General features: G+C 41.3%; 1 protein-coding gene across 2 annotated transcripts in view; it reads right to left on the reverse strand.

The window, feature by feature from the left end:
- Positions 1-17253, reverse strand: part of Samd5 (sterile alpha motif domain containing 5) — a 405507-nt gene that overhangs the window by 351268 nt on the left and 36986 nt on the right. The window contains exon 2 of one of the 2 annotated variants that reach the window (XM_028861645.2): positions 7235-8617. The exons of the other annotated variant lie outside the window; for it this stretch is intronic. Within the exon in view, the coding sequence (XP_028717478.1) occupies positions 8555-8617 (63 nt within the window). The 3' untranslated portion in view covers positions 7235-8554. Of the gene's footprint in view, positions 1-7234; positions 8618-17253 lie in introns of those variants that run through there. 2 annotated transcript variants of the gene reach the window in all.

Genomic DNA, 17253 nt, shown 5'->3' on the forward strand with positions numbered 1-17253 from the left:
AGTAAGGATATATCTTCCCTCAACATAAGATCTTCTACCAGTTGTACCAATTGGCTTGTATGGTATTGTAAAGGCATGCCCCGACTTTCAAGTGACAGAACAGACTTAGTAGCTTGTGTGAGGTCCCGCAGCCAAGTGTGGGCAGCTGGAATTCATGTCCAGGTTTGTGAGTCTAACAGCTTCCTGTCCCTCCTTTTTTTTTTTTTTTTTTTTTTTTTTTCATGTAATCTGTGCCTATCAGAGGAAGGAAAGAAAAAAGCCATATAATCACTGCAGGGAGCCATGATCCCTTTGAGGTGAAGCAATCCTAATCCTCAACAGCTCTGAGGGCCTCGAACCCAGGTCAGAACAACCTTGCACTATTCCTAAATACTCACCTTTCTACTTGTAGGAGGCAGAAGTAACCTTAGAGAAAAAATAATTTCTTAAAGGGACAAAGTCATGGAGCACAAATTTCACATTAATTATGCCAACGCAGAGTATGTCCAAAATGCTAAGAAGAAGTTTATCCTTCAAAATATCTTTATATTTTGTCTGTCAGAAACCATATATTAACATGTAACAGGCAAGTTCATTGACCATAGTGTGACCAGCTTTCATTGCAGGAATAGATGGATACTCATAGTTTTAGTTGCAGGAATAGAAGACATTCCTTTGACAATTCAAAATAGAAAAATACAATGAAAAGAAAAATCTTGATTACAATAGAGTCATTTTATTACTTGATGTGACTTCATCAATCATTTAATACATAGAGTACATAGAATTTTATTTGATTTTATACAAAAGAAAACAGGAAATCTAGAAGATCTGCATAACAACAAAACCATGAAAGGTAGATGCCTAACAATGAGAAATGTGGTTGTCCGTGTCTGGAGGTCAAGGGCATGCTGTCCTAGGAACACAGAAGCCACAGTGTTCTGCACATTCCTTGAAAACAGGAAATGCCCTCATAGAACCAACTTCCAGATCTTGGAGTTTAGTTTCCTTCAGCATAAGCGTTCATTCAACCCTTCATTCATTCACTCAGCAACATTACCAAGAGCCTACTGGGTGCTGAACAATATGCCAGGAATTGAGGAAGTACCAAGTGGGAGCAAGCTTAGGGTGAGCAAAACAAACATGCTCCTGGCCTGGTGGAGGTCATCAAAGACCTCAGGCAATGTCACTTGGAGGTTTTGTCCTATAGACATGCTGTTACTCACAGACCATCTGTTTCTCCAACCTTCCCCAGAGTGTGCTTGGCAGTTCTGTTCCCTGAATGCTTTCACAGATGGGAGATGGAAGGCGTAAGAGGAAGCGACTTAGACAGCTCTACTCACCAAGAAAGCCAAGGCTGGATTCGGGTTTCTGATTCACAAAGATTTAGGACAAAATTAAATGTTTATTCTTCATTCCAAGTGGCTATTTTTGTGGATGCTGCTGGGTAGATTGAAGAACTTCCAGAAAGGAGTTGAAGTTAAATTGATTGAGCTGATAGGGATGTGAAGGCATGCATCCTGAGTACACAGAGCTCATAACCAGTACTCATTACTCAACCAAGATGCTGATGAGACCACACAGCCATCTTGTTTGTGGTGCAAGAATGTATTCTGAAGTAGAAAATGCTAGCCAAAAAAAAAAAAAAAGCGTCCATAATTACAGGAATCTACTCTGTCCTCAGGGGATGAGTCCAGGAGGGAGCAAGGAGTAACTTCTTCATTTAAAATTGTTTAAGAATTCTCTTTTAAATTAACAAAAATTCTCAGCGGGGCACCAGATGGCCTGGAATGGAACTAGGGCCACTCATTATCCAGATTCAGATGAAAGACATTTTAGAAGCTGCCTGATGTGAGCTGATTTTTGCTAATGACATAAACCATCTATTCTCTAAAAATGCATATCGGTGAGCTCTGCTGCCTGCATATTACCTCCCTAGCTTAAATTAAAAAAAAAAAAAGTGTTTCAATGCTATCTCTCAAGACCATGAACTTTACTAAAAATGCTTTGAGTTCAAGGAAGATATGGAGGTGAAATATTGGGTTTCATAGCCTGGTCCTGGTCCTTGGAGGCCCCTGGGACTACATGGATGAGTGCCAAGGCTAAATCATGAACTGACTAAGTTCAAAATCAGTGCACTCTAGAAAGAGAAGACTTTTTTTTCCTTTTAAGATGTCGTAGCACTCTTTAAGTATATATACTGGAAAAAAAAAAACAAGAGTAGGGGTCATGTGGAAAAAAAAACAACTACATCTTCATTTTAAATTTACATTCATCTCATATTCAATGTGAACAAAAACAATCACTAGAAATTATCATAGTGCACAAAGCATCATCACCAAACTTCAAACTAATATTTTAGGACTATGATAAGCAAATAAAATGATTCTTCGACTTTTCTAGGGTCCTCAAATTCCAAATCAATTATATTCAGGTTTGAGTTCAGGACTCGGACTGATAATCTCTAAGACATAGCCTTTCTACAGACGAATTACAACAATCCTCAAGTGGATGCAGTGCTGTGGGAGCCACAGCAGACACACATGTAGAGAAACTGCTACAAGAACCCTTCCCACCAACCAACACACCCCACCGCTCCTGCTGTGTAAGCCACTGTCACTGGGCAGACTCACACAAGGGAAGGTCACTTGGTTCATGTATAACCTTGACATACATCCACTCCAGTGTGTATGATGGACTTACACGTACATGCAGTGTCGGAGATGTTCTTTGCAGTTGGAACTCAGATTCTCCATGCTGACCATTTAGCTACCATGTCATGAACATGCATAGATTACCAGTTCAAACAATGCTCATACTGCTGCCTTCATCAGAATGTAAAAGATTACAAAAGAGACCAAGGTGGAACCGCTGTGAAAGCCGTGACATTTATTGAAGGGGAAACATATGTTTGCAAATCACAATGCTGCATACATGACATGGCTTACAACAATGTCCCGATTTGGCTTTTCACAGGCTCACCACATATAGTCCCTCCATAAGAAAGAAAGAAAAAAAAACCCTGAAAGGGGGAAAACATTATTTTGCCATTATGTTTACAAATCCAAATGGTGGTTTCGATCAGAAAATCTATGCTTGACCACTAGGAAAGACTCATGTGGACTTCTCAGCCCCATATACAAACCTCTATTGGGAGACAATTTTTGAGTAAATGGCTTTAATAACCCAACTTGTATCTCATAACATGCCCAGCCAACAGCTGCAAGTGAATGGTAGACTGTCTAACATCTGTCTCATTCAACATGCCACCTTGTTTTGGAGAGTCAATACAGTTTTTCAGTTTTTCATTTTTGGAGTAAGAAAAAATTCATCTAATGAAACACATTATACAGAATATATCTATAAAAATGTCCAGTTTGAATGTTCAGATTTTAGCTAATTGGATTTGGCCCAGTGAAAGAAATTTAAAGAAAACTGTAAAAAAATAAAAAATAGAAATAAAGAAATAGGAAAAAAAAAAGTCACACAGCTCTTACTGTAGAATTTAAACACCCATTTTCCTAAAAGGTATCTTGAACAGTAAACATAAAATATAAAATTTTATTTCCAGAACTTAGACAACTTAAAAGAGGAAAATACCTATTTTGGTGAGTAGAAAGAGAAAGGTAAGTTCAATCATTTTCCTAAGCTACCTGACTCTTTTCTCCCTTCACATTTAATAGAAATATCTAAACTAATGATTAGTGTTTGTGCAAGGGAGTCACTGGATTTTATGTCATTAGAAATTAAGAATGTGAAGCTGCAGCAGATTTTAAAATCAAGAATCTAATACTGTAGCTTATCTGATACAGGAATATATAATTAAAGATAAGACCCATTATAAGTGTAAAATCAGAAAGTTCTAGAAACCAAAAAAAAAAGCCTAACTTGCTTTGCTCTTAGCAGCCTGATGTTACTCAGTAAATCATCCATGTACACACCCCTATGGGTTTCTTCTACATTACCAGCTTATCTCATGGAAAAATTTTCCAAGTCTTGCCACTTGGTTGGGACTAAGACTTGGCGATTGATTGGAAGTTGGGTCTTCATTTTTATGTCCCTGGCTCCGGTACTCTCCTCTCATTCCCTTCCATCCTGGAAAGTGTGGCATAGTTCATCTACCTGGACAAGCTATTTTCATAACTACTTAGATATCACTTATATTAGATATGAGTACAGCATTTCCCCCCACATTTTAACTTCGCTAACTTCCCTTTTGGTTGTTCGTGAACCCCACTTACTCAAGTGAACTGCTTACGATACCCAGGCTCTAAAACAATAAACTATTCAGACATGCTGGTGCCAATTCTCTATCTGCTCACTGGTATGACTGGCTTCTCTTTAACGCTTACAAAAGGGCTGGTTGGCTCCTCATCATCCGTGTCATTCTTTGGCTGGATTCACCACAGCTGCAGCATTGAGGGGAAGCCACTTGAACTTACTGTGCAACATAGTCATGAAACCAGGAACACATACATATGCCATGCTCACTCCCCAAATTTATATACCTGATGCTGTTATAAACACAGGAATGCCAATAAAATATTTACATGTGTGCCCATATGGCAGTTTCTCCAGGTGAAAAAAAGAGCTGGCCTTTATGAACTTGATCCCTTTTGTGTGTGTGTGTGTGTGTGTGTGTTGGTGCAGGTGTGTATGCAGGCCAAAGGTCAACCTCAGATATTGTCCCTCAGATGCCATCCTCCTTATGTGTGTGTGAGAGAAAGACAGGGTCTCTCACTGACTTGGAGCTCACCAAGTAGGCCAGTCTAGCTCCAGGTATCCAACTGTTCCCACCTCCCCATCACTGGATTACAAGTACTTGTCCTTTTTAAATGAGGATTCTGGGGTCTAACTCAGTCCTGTGTACTTGAAAGGGTGGCATCTTACTGACTGAGCCATCTCCTCAGACTATTGTTAAGTCAAATTCTCTGCATTCAGTCACTAATCATTCACTGAATTCCTAGTGTGATAGCACAGGGTAGCTATTCTGAGCCCTTAAGGGGCGGGGGGGGGGCTTATTTAATGAACAGCAGCAGGACATGTCAATATATACTTGAATTCTCTGGTTGGTTTGAAGGTAATCTCTTCCACATAAGAAGAAATGAAGAAAATAACTGAAATTCAGTAAGGGGGTAGGGAAAGAGACAGTCAGTGCCTGCTGATGCCGTGCCTGAGCCAAAGACTGAGAAGAGATATAAGCTGTAACTCTTAAGCCTCTTAAGCGGAGGAGAGACTTATTTTTGCCATTTTATGGACGAGAGAAAAGAGGCTTTCATTTCAGAATTATTTGCAATGATTCCTCAAGATACTTTGGAGCTTGTGCACCTAGGAGAGTCACCACAGGAAAACACTACTGGGATCATTCTAGAATTTGAACTATAATTTGAGTAATTTCAAGGGAAAAACTTAATGCTCACTGTCATCCTGTAGTTCAAATTACCAACCATGATGCAAATGTCTCTGATCTAAGAAACTACTTGATCCTCTGGATTGAGAAACTACCACCTTGAATAGCTATAAATTATGTTTCTTCTGAGATTTTTGGCTTTATTCTTTAAATAGTTATTTTTCCCTATGTCCAGAAATATCTCTCTTTCCCTCCCTCCTCCTTTTCCTCACTCACTAATTGTGTTTCCCTGTGTGTGTGTGTGTGTGTGTGTATGTGCATGTGTGTGCTCACACATGCACACTAATGCATACTCATGTGGAGGCCAGAAGTCAGCTTCAGATGTCCCTCTGTAGGCACACTTCCTTTAGTTTTTCTGTTTTGATTGTATGCTTTGACACAGAGTCCTCATTGGCCTATGACTCACCAAGTAGGCTAGGCTGACCAGCCAGCAAGCCCCAGCGGTCTGCTGCTGTCCAGTCCTACCCAGTGCTGGCAATATAAGTGCATACTGCCACACCTGACTTTTTTACCTGGTAGATTCTAGGGCTCAAACCCTGATCCTCATGTTTGTGTGGCACAAACTGGACTAACTGGGCTGTATCCGTAGTCCCTTCTATTTTATTTTATTTTGTTCTGATGTGTTTATTGAGACAGAATCTCCTTACATAGCTCAGGCTAGCCTTGGACTTGGAATTCTGCTGGGATTACATATATGTGCTGTCAACATTTTGCATGATTAAGATTTCTTCGTACATTCCCTAATTTTTTTAAGATGAAAAAAATTGCTATTATTCTCTATACCTCTCAATATTACGAAATAAGACCCTGTCACTTATGACTTATTTGAGGGGAGAACTATGAATTGACATAATCAAGACATGAGTCTTGCTGTCTTGTTTTCATCTTTTACATTTAGATATTGAGGAAATCACCAGTGTTTAGATAAAAGGAAAAGGCACAGTGAGAAATTGACTCTTCCTAAAGATTAGTCCCAAAAGATACAATTCAAGGTCAGAATTCCTTTGATATGCTGTTTTAGCTCATCTTGACTTAATGCACAGGCGTTAGCAAGCTTCTTTTCACTGATTCTTTTCACAGGGTTTTATTCTTCTACCTTTACCTAAGAAGTCTTTCAGACCCACTGGCGAGTCTACCATTTTAAATTGTGACTCATAATTAAGGTAGGTTATTGTTAATTTCAAATTCCAATAGTGGCATAGGGACAAGATTTAAATTTAGCCAAATAATTGAAGTTGGACATCATTCAAGTGGAAAATAAAACTTGAAAAGACATGAGAGCCCTTTTTTGGTTGTAGCGGATTCGATTCTTTTTGCCTCTAGGGTAAATAATAGATTTTTTTCAGAAAATGGGTCCTTGCTAGCCATAGCTCAACAAATGCATGCAAATGTACATCTGTGAAATAAATCTGTCACAGATGTGGCACCTGGAAATGAGGTCTCAACCAGGAAGCCATTCATTATCACAATAAATCGTATCAGTAATCTATGCAGACACCCATACCTCTTATATATATAAAAAAAAGTCTAACAGGTATTTTAAAGACCAGCTTATATGAAAAGGTGATGAGTGTTTGATTGTATGTAGCACAGAAGGACCAACTCGCACATACTCTTAGAAGCTAATTTCCTTACATTTGTGTTTAATCTGGAGAAAGGCTTTGCATGGTACCCAAATTTTATGTCTGATGGCAGCTCAAGTGTTTGAACTTCATATTTTAAAAACAGTATTGTGAGCTGGGCGGTGGTGGCACACGCCCTTAATCCCAACACTCGAGAGGCAGAGCCAGGAGGATCTCTGTGAGTTCGAGGCCAGCCTGGGCTACCAAGTGAGCTCCAGGAAAGGCGCAAAGCTACACAGAGAAACCCTGTCTCGAAAAAACAAAAAACAAACAAACAAAAAAAAGAAAACAGTATTGTGCCATGAAGGCCTTTGGACCTCCCCGCCCTTCCAATTGCCTGCCTATTCCCAGAGACAAGGTGACTGTCAGTCTCTTGCCTCTAAAAGTTTCCTGTTCTTGTCCATAATTACAGTGACATAAGCTTGCATCTTTGATGTCCTTCTGGGTAGCGAAGGGACGATTCTGCAATACAGAACAGCTGGCAGGCTCTCTACACTGGCCAGCCCCAGAAGCCTGAAGCATTGTTAAACCTCCCATAGCCCTCTCTCCCCTAAGTTCAGGCTCCATCATCACTGTGGCATTTCCAACACCCAAGGGAAATAATGACGAGAAGGAAAAAAAAATCTCTAGAGTCATCCTAATTTTCTTACTCCCACTCCGTTTCCTCTGTCCTCCTCCAGTCCAGGTCCATGGACCAGTCCTCTTACCTATTGCCACCATCCACTTCTCTGCCCCCAAACTGGTGTCAGAAGCCTACCAAAGAGAGGGAGACAAGGCATCTTGGGAAGGGGGAGGCTGGAGAAGTCTCCAGGCAAGGAAGAATAAAACAGCTGACATGTCTTCAATGTCATGTCAGGACATGGTACTCTTAACAACGACAGCCACACCTCCACCACATTCAATTTTAAAAGTCAGAAAATAATTTCTTCCTTAATATGTCAGTGTTGTGGTTATACTCATATGTGAAATTACTATATAAAGCACCTAAAATAAGAGTTCCTTCACCAAACTACTTTATATAAAATTAAATGAAATATCATAGCTTAATGAAAACAGAGCCCTATGCAAAGTAAAATAACATGTATGTTAAAATATAAGATGAAAGTTACTGTTCTTGAGATAGAGGCTAATTTGAAAGTGGTATAATTAATTAGCTATTGTAAGAAACCTACTTTTGTATAATATACTCAAATTTAGTAATTACCCACAAGCCTTAATCAACCCCATCTAGTATGATGAAAAATTCAAAGAGCAAAGGAGAGAAATTCCAAGAGATGTATCAGACTTCTTCCCGCATGGAGTATCCTTTTAAAACCAAGTTCAGTATCTTTTCATGGGCAGTATGTTGCTGCCTTATTCCTAGCTACAAGTAAGGGATTCAGCTTACTAAGTTGATTATTCCAGAATTTTCCAAGCAAGAAATTTAAGCTGATGAGTGTTTCCAGAGTCACCATCCAGTTCCCTTTGTGAAAGAAGATTCTAAATATGCCCTTTTCAGTCTTCAGCACCTCATCAGTCCTCCACGGGCTCTCAAAAATGATATCTAGCGGTTCTGTGATGACTTCGGCCAATTCATTAAGTACTCTAGGATGCCAGCCATTGGGACCTGTGGATTTGAACATATCTGGGTTACTGAGGTTCTGTTTTACCCATCCTTCCCCTAGTCCATCACGGATGCCTGTTTCTGTCCTCAAATCAGGCTTGTACCTTTCTGGTTACCATGTAGACTTTTGAAAAACAGCATTCAATGCTTCTGCTTCTCACACATTCATTTTCTCTTTTAAGATAATAAATGGAAAATGCTTTATATTCTTCTGAAGCCTTTGGTTTATTTTTAAATGTTCCAATTTTTTTTCTTACATGTCCCTTGTAAGAAAAGGAAAATGAAAACCTCAAATCTACCTTGTAGTAGTTCCAATTTCTCAGTCACATTGTTCAATGCACGCATTAGCAACTTTTAATCACAGAGCCTAAGTTGACATCCTGAAGATGCTCCAAATGCTAATGGTTGGTTGCCTGTCTCACATGCAAAGGGAACTTTTGTATTCAACTTGTAACCGTAGATGCTAGTGCTAGTTCAGAGTGAATGCATCTTCCAAAATAGAGACGATTCACAATCATCTTTAATCATCGTTTGTATGCATAAACAATGACTTCTTCTGCAAGGCATTTCAGAAGTGTGAGCTGGAGGTATATAAATAAGGATTTCTGTGAAAGCAATAGCCTAGCAGAATGCATTTCCTGTGTGGTCATCGGCTTCTAGGGCCTCAGGTTTACATTACATGAATCATCTCCAAGTTCTGACAGGTGTTGACACTCTTCACCCCTTTATTGTCACACTGACTCCCCTGAAACTGAAAGACAGCCGCTGATGGTAGCTTTCTGCCCATCCATAACACTCTGTCATGTGCTGAGATGCCCCTGCAGGCCCAGGATGGACAAAGGAGAAGAAGAAAGGAGCAGTTAAAGGGACAAAGGAACCTGAGACTTGTCCCTGGTTTGGGGGTTTCTTGGGTCTGACTGTTTGGTTTTGGGTTTTTTGTTTCGGGTTTGTTGTTGTTGTTTGTTAGAAAAAATGTTCTTTGGGGGAAGGTTGTATATATTGTCTTTTCCCACTCTGTCTCGCTCCACCCTTATACTGAAGTTTATTCTTTGAAACTTAGCCATGCCCCCGAAATGCAAGTCATATTGCAGATTCCATGAAGACTCCTTTAAAGACCAATTCTACACATCTACGATTTTTCTCAGAGCATGACATTCTCCCCCTTGCTCTACAGTGGCCACCTGTAGCTAATATGTCCTTATCTGTGAGTCTGAGAGACACCATCAGGCAACTTAAGCTGATAGGAAGTATTACTGACCAAGCTTAATCATTCTCCTTTCCAGAGAGAAAACTATTTATAGTCCTGTGATTTTGTATTTGGCTCTAACTCTAAGAAAATCTTACTAATAATTATTATATTCAAAAAGTCACCTTTTAAATATCTAGTCTAATTTAATACCTCTATTAAAATCACTTCCTGTTGCAATCTGTGGTGGAGTAATCTTTAATCTATCTTGACAAGCGAAGTTGTTGGGACGGTCGGGAGGGAGGGGGGTAAGGTGAAGTCCTAGAGAAGGGAGATCATTGAAACACAGGAGGAGTTGTTTTTATCATTTTGTGATGCTGGAGTAAACAAACAAATGACAAGATATTAACAACACCTATTATATTTACTGTGTGGCACAGACAGCTTGGCTGTTGGTATCAGGAAGAAGAGCAAGTATCAGAAAGAGCCTTAAGTGGGGATGTTAACAGTCACTAGGAAGAAGACAGATGCTGGCTGAGAAAGAACAAGTCCCTTATCCACCTGCCCCAGACAAGGTAGAACACTGGATGAAGTTAGCCAACCAGCCTTCACGGTCTCACGTGTTCCAGGAACATATGAAGAGAATAGATGCCTTGGACAAGCTATCAACCTTCAAGTTTTGACAGTCTCACATTAAACTTATTTGGAGACTGGGAGGGAACATGAAGTCATTTCACAAATCTAACCACAAGCCAATAGCCTTTAAAATTTCTCTTGCCTTTGGTTCCACAAATGCAAAGCAAATTCATTCCGCAAGCTGAGTCTTGCAATTTGATAGTTTTCCTTCCTGAGGGAAGAGGGTGGGAGGCTGACAAACAGGATTTCCACAGCTAGGTCATGGAGAGCTTCAAGTTGGGAGAGCAGCCACAGAGAGCAGTTATTAGCAGAGCCCATGTTGCATCATGACTTGGGAAATGTTAATATTTTCCCTGTTACCAATGCCCTTAGTGCTCTGATGGCTGAGACACATTGTAACATCCCACGGCCTAGTCCTCACAGGTCCCACTCAAATGCGCAGACTCAGAATCCTGACTAGCTAGGCAAACAATGAAGACATCTTAATGGCAAACATGCATTCAGTAGTACAGTTCTCATACCTTGCATTTTTTTTTTCATTGTTCATTTTCCATCTCAACTACCTGGCATTCTCCTACAATGAAAAATGGGTCTCTCTTCATTCCACCTAGCAAAGTATCAATACATTTGATTGATATATATTGATATCATCTCATATAAATCATAGTCCTTTGTGTCTTTTTCCTTGGTTATAGTGAGCAAGGTTGACTTTAACAGTCATGAAAGTGAGATGAAGATGTATCTCCATGGTAGAGTGCTCACCTAACATTATCAGGTATGGACTTAATTCTCCATATTACAAGAAGCGTTAGGTGGGGAAGAGGAGAAAAAAAGAAATGAAGAATCATGAATGTAATCTTGTATCTAGTATGTTGTCAAATTTCTTCAAATCCAACTTCAGGAAGAATGAATACCGCATTGTTTTCCGGTCTTAATACACAGGACAATCCAAGATGAATTTGAAGGAAGGGAGGGAGGGAACAAGGGGGGGAGGGAGAGGGGGAAAAAGAGGGAGAAGGAGAGGGAGAGGGAGGGAGGGAGGATGGAGAGAGAGAGGGGAGAGAGAGAGAGAGAGAGAGAGAGAGAGAGAGAGAGAGAGAGAATATTAAATTTCCTGTGGGGTGAAGTAATACATATCTGTTATCCTAGCACTTGGGAAATAGAGGCAGACTGGTCTCTATAACAGAGACCAGCCTGGTCTACGTAGTAAGTTCTAGACTAGCCAAGGCTGTGAAGTGAGCCTCTGCCTTAAAAAAAATAAGATAAATTTAAAATTTCATCCTAACAATTTTAAAAGATGGCCAGCAGCTTGTTTCCAGCCGGTTGGATTATCATTTCTAAATCACTAGGCCAGAACTGCTGAATGGTAACATCCTAGTGGGTCAGTTCTGTTTCTCTCCTCCCTGACTTGGAGAGCATGTCTCAGTCTTCACAGGAGAGACCTCCAGGCCTAGTTCTCGGGCTACACTGGCTCTTTCTCAGTCATATCTGTTCTAGGTTTGAGTGGGGGCTCCTTCTTCGAGAATCTGGCTGTTATTGCCTCTGCATCTCTACCAATGCTTTAAAAGTAGTCTGAGAAACAGAGCGCATGCTTGGGCCATGGGGGAGGGGTGGGACACCGGACAGGATGGCGACAGGAAACACAGCTGAACCCAGAAAGAAACCACTGTTCTGTACTTAAAAATCAAGATAAGCTGAGATCTGATTTTTCCCACTTTGATTATTCTGATTTTTAGCCAATTTCAAGTAGTCTGTTACTCTTTTGAGCTTGAGGTTCTTCCCCTAATTACAGGCAATCAGAGCTCTGTGCAAGCTAACCCAGCCTGAGAAGTTAGTCTCAACTTTGACAGTACTCTGAAGAAACAACCACAGATGCAAATCCAATAGACACACACACACACACACACACACACACACACACACACACACTCCATATTTAGCTACTCAAATTAAAAAAAAAGTGGTCTTCCTGAACAATTATCTTTTCTGTCATGGGGGGGGGGGTGGAATGGGGTGTCGCTGTTAATACTGTCTCCTAGATGATAACAGACGAAGACCAAAGTTGAAAATCTAAATGGTTGGTGACAATTTTTGTTTTGTTTTGTTTTGAACTTTGTGACCTAACTAAAGCTAAGGTGTTTTTGATATTCAGTCATGGCATACTGGCCGTTATTACTGGACTGAAGAAGGTAGGACTCTCCTTCAAGAGGAGACGAGTACAGCTTGGTTTTCACTGTAGAGCTCTCTGAGCACAGAACCTACATTTCAGACTTCCGTCTTTCTCCCGCAGGAATGCTGTCCCTCTTGATTGTCTGCTGTTATGATCTCACTATGACCATCTATATTATCATTCTTACATACAAGTTCTCATCGAAACAAGCTCCTGTTGTAGAATTTGAACCTAGTAAGTCAGATGGGATTCCATTTTCCTTCATCTGCACAGAGAAAAAGTGATGTGGATCCACATCGTGGGTCTTGCTGGTCATTTTTGGTTCCCTTTGGCGTTCTGCTTGGGGATGCTCAGGCTGGCCTCTGGCCCCAACAGAAAAGAAGATGGGATGTGATGTTGTAAAAGACCTGCCATATAAAACGCTTTCACCAGTCTTTTATACTAGGGACTCTTACAGAGTAGATTTCCTCAGATTCTATAGACTAGAAGAATCAATTTTGTTTTTCTTTAGAAACAAACACCTAACTGTCCTCAGTCAAATGATGAACAGTTCCTGATGATTATCCAATCTGTCTCCATCTTTATGTGCTGGAGGGGGGGTGACTTAATGTTTCCTTTCTGGAACAAATTAAACGGATTAGAAGCAACTGCCTCTCCATGCCTCCTCTGGACATGAGCATTTCTAATCTTCACTCCCTGACTTACCTACAGATCTTCAGCAAATGCAACTATAGTACAGAGGCTGCCTGGGACTTTTCCTTCCCACTTATTATTCATAAAACTCGCAGAAACACACACAGAGGTTAAAAAGCAAAACCATCTTTGTCTATGCTATCCTCGGGGCATTAACTGATGTTATAATTTTTCCAGCTGAATAGTAATGTAAATTCCCAACTTGTTCAGAAGCTTAGAAGGCCGCTTTACAGCCCTGAGCACGTGGAGTGAGATGACTTCCTCCACACACACAGTACAACCTGCAGGACTGTGGCCAGCCAGGGACAGCCAGTACTGCAGGAGGTCCTCCAGGCCTGGAGTCCGAGCCTCACCTGTCTCCTCCATCAGTAGCAAAGGCTCAGGAATTTAACTGCGGGGGATTCCACATCAGGCTTTCTGTTGTTTTGGAATAATTAACAGCCAGCCAGTCAGAACAGGAACCCAAGGTTAGGTCATCTCTCTTTTCAAAATTGTAATAATATGGCCGAGGAAGCGGAATGGTAGTGAGCTTTGAACAGACAAGGAGCTTGGCCACAGTTCCAGACTGAGTGAAGAGATTCCCTGGAGTCCACACAGGTGATTAAGGGCCGTGAGGACTGCTGAGGTCAAGAGTGATAACCAGTGGAGGGGTAGTCATAGAGGGAAGAGGGACCATGCTTCAAGAAGACTCAGAGACAACTGACCAGAAAGGCTCAGACCCCAGCACAACTGAGGTCAGGAGGATGGCAGCTCCCCTCCTGAGCAAGGCACTCATTCCTTCTTCAGCAGTGACCGGCCAAGGCTGGCTACAGGATGGGCAGTGAGGTCAGAACTCTAAGGAGAAGGCACATGACTTAGATGAAAAGCCCTTGGTGACTTTGATGTCTACTCGGTGTTCTGGGCCACTCACTTAGGGTCCTGTTACTCGACTTGCCCTGTCCCTGTCTCATTTTCCTACCTGTAGCAATATCAACTATTACTATTAACAATCTTTGAAATCACCATTAACCTTAGGGTTTGTTTGCTCTTACTCCACTGATCACTAGAATATTTGTCATCACAGTAGGTGTCTAATGCATACTATGATGATTATTACCCACTGCCCCGTGATAGTAAAGACACTATTACTATTTACTGAGGGAAATCTTTCTAAGGCAGGCACCATGTTGAGAATGTGTGCTTGCATATAATCTCTCCTCCTCACCCCACACCAACTTGGTAGTGAGCCAGAACCTGATTAATAAATAAATGGAGAAGCTAAGGCTTTGAGATGCAGATGAGCTACTCTGGGAAAGCTGATAATCTAGGGCAGAACAGTTCTGCCCTTTGGCAAGTTCCACCTTATCAAATTACATCTATTCAGGGCAGTCAAGTTTGATGTGCAATCTGTAGTAGTTGAGCAGTAGCCCAAGAATTTGAAAAAACGGAACCTCAGTTGGAAACAGGGTATTTTCAGTGGGAATTTGCCATAGATCGGCGTTAAAAATCACAGGAGATGTTAGATGGCCCTAAACCCAATGCCTGGTGTCCTTGTTTGAAGAAGAGATGAAGTAGAGTCATACTAAGGAGACCAGCTGAAGGGAAAAGTCGAGACAGGTGTGAACCACCATAAGCCCAGAGAGCCTAGAGTCACCAGAGGGTCCAGGACAAGGAAGGATGCTCCCTTCTGAGTCTTTAGAGGAACCCAGTCCTCCTGACACCATGGTCCTTTACTTCAAGCCTCCAGAAGCAGGATGGAAAAACTCTATTGTTTTAAGCCCCACAGCTTGTGATAGCTGTCACCACATCCTAAGGTAACAAACGCAGAGCACTTTCACCAACACATATAATTCGTCGAATGCTCTTAGGGATAGTTTTAATTGCTTTGTTGTTTTTAGAAAGTACATGCAAAGGTGATTTTTAGTGGAAGGGAATTTTATTTTCACACAGAGCATTCAATGTTATGCAAAATGTTTATTTAGGTATTGTGCAAAATGCTTATTTCGATTTTGTTTATATCATATCGCTCATGATACATATGAAAAAGCTTGCCCTCTTCCTATTCTATATATAACATAGATTGCTTGGGTTATATAAAACATAATTTATAAAAATATATTAAGGACTATACATTAAGGACTATAATATATTTATTCGTGTATGTATTATATATAAAACACAGATTTATGAATACATACATCCACTAGCACATCCCATTAAAGAAAAGGAAGCAATAGGAACTGTCAAGAGGCAGAGTTTTCTAGATTTCTATTTTCCCCTTAAACATGCACACTTCATCATTAACAATAAATATTACCTGTTGTCTTTCTTAAAATACTGGGTTCAAGTGCTACAGAGATGACTCAGCACTTAAGAGCTCCAGCTGTCTTGTGGAAGATCTAAGTTCAGGTCCCTCTATCCACATGGCAGCTCACAACAGCCTGTTACTCCAGCTCCAGGGACTCTGATGCCCTCTTCACGACTCTGTGGACACCTGCACACATATGCTTACACACACACACACACACACACACACACACACACACACAATTTCTTACAAATATGTTTTTTAAAAAGAAAAGGAAAATACTGAATTCACTTTATCTATTTTCAAGAAATCTTCCCAATACCCCAGTCTGAATATTCATGGCTTGCTCCACCACAGCAGCTCTCTCTGGAGGGAAAATACTGCTACACAGAGAAACATGTTCCATTAACAGGGCAACAGACAACATCAATGTCTGCCACGGAAGCAGGGTCATTCACACTTCCAGTGGCCACAGAAGAGTGCCACGTACTTCCATTTTGTCACACGGAATTCAGAGTGGGGAAGAAAAAAAAAAGTCCACCAAGGCGGAGATTAAATGAACGCTTTACTAATTCTATTTCTTCATCATCAAGGCTGTTATGACAGAGAATGGTACCTTTGGGTTTGTGGCAGTGTGGTGTGGGGGAAAGTCTAGAAACGGTATTGCTGTGCCAGCGCTGGTACCTATCATTGCTTTTCTGACAGTGCACCTATCTACTCAGTGAAAACGCTGATAATGACACGGCATTCTTGTGACATTTTATCTCAAAGTCTCCTGGAGAGAACCCTTGAGAGTCTTCAGACCACACTTTGTGACCCACTGTGCTATTTCATTTCTAGACACCGCACACCACAGAGACCAGAAAATCAGCCAGTCTCAGACCAAGTCTTCAGTGTGGGATATATTACACCTTGCCCTTTCACACGACAACACCTTCCAAACAGTCACTCCACGCTTACCCTTCTGGCCTCCCATCTGGCTTCGTCCCGCAGACCGGGGACCTTCCTGTCTTACAGAGGAGATGCCCTTTCCTGTCTGGTGAGAGGATTTGCAAAGATGGCTGGGCCGCTCACAAATGCATGCTTCTCTTGGGGGCTTAGCTTGCCAGCTTTGAAAATAGCAAGAGCTTTTGAAGTGACTGGGGCATTTTTGAACACACACAGCCTGCTTTATCAAAATTACCCATGCTCTCTTAGCATCCGTACTCAGCCCCCAAATACTGAAGCGTGGCCTCTACTGGGCCTTGACCTCACCTGCCAAATTGAAATGGGCAGGGAAGCAAGACAAGTGTCATAATCCTCTTTAGCAATTCCATCCAGGGCATATTTGCATGGTTAGTGGCAGCCCGAAGGGAGGGTTCAGGGGAGTTGTATTATTTTCCATTGCTCTCTTTGTCTCTGATTTTGGCAGGGGAAATAGGGAGCCTTCAGACAGTATCACGTTCTCATGGACTAGCAGCTCAGGGCTTTAAAGGAGCAGCATGTACAAAGTCAACAGACCAACTCTCAAGAGGCTGACCTCACCTACATGAACTTTGAGGAGGTGTGAACGGGTTGCCTGCAGCAGCCAGACATGTAAAGCGGGCCACCTTTCATCATATCCTGGAGTCTGCATCCGGCCACACTTGCTGTTAGGCAGTGCTGGTACCAAGAGAAGATGTAGGAGC

Source organism: Peromyscus leucopus, chromosome 8a (genome assembly GCF_004664715.2).
Source record: "Peromyscus leucopus breed LL Stock chromosome 8a, UCI_PerLeu_2.1, whole genome shotgun sequence".
Taxonomy (NCBI): domain Eukaryota; kingdom Metazoa; phylum Chordata; class Mammalia; order Rodentia; family Cricetidae; genus Peromyscus; species Peromyscus leucopus.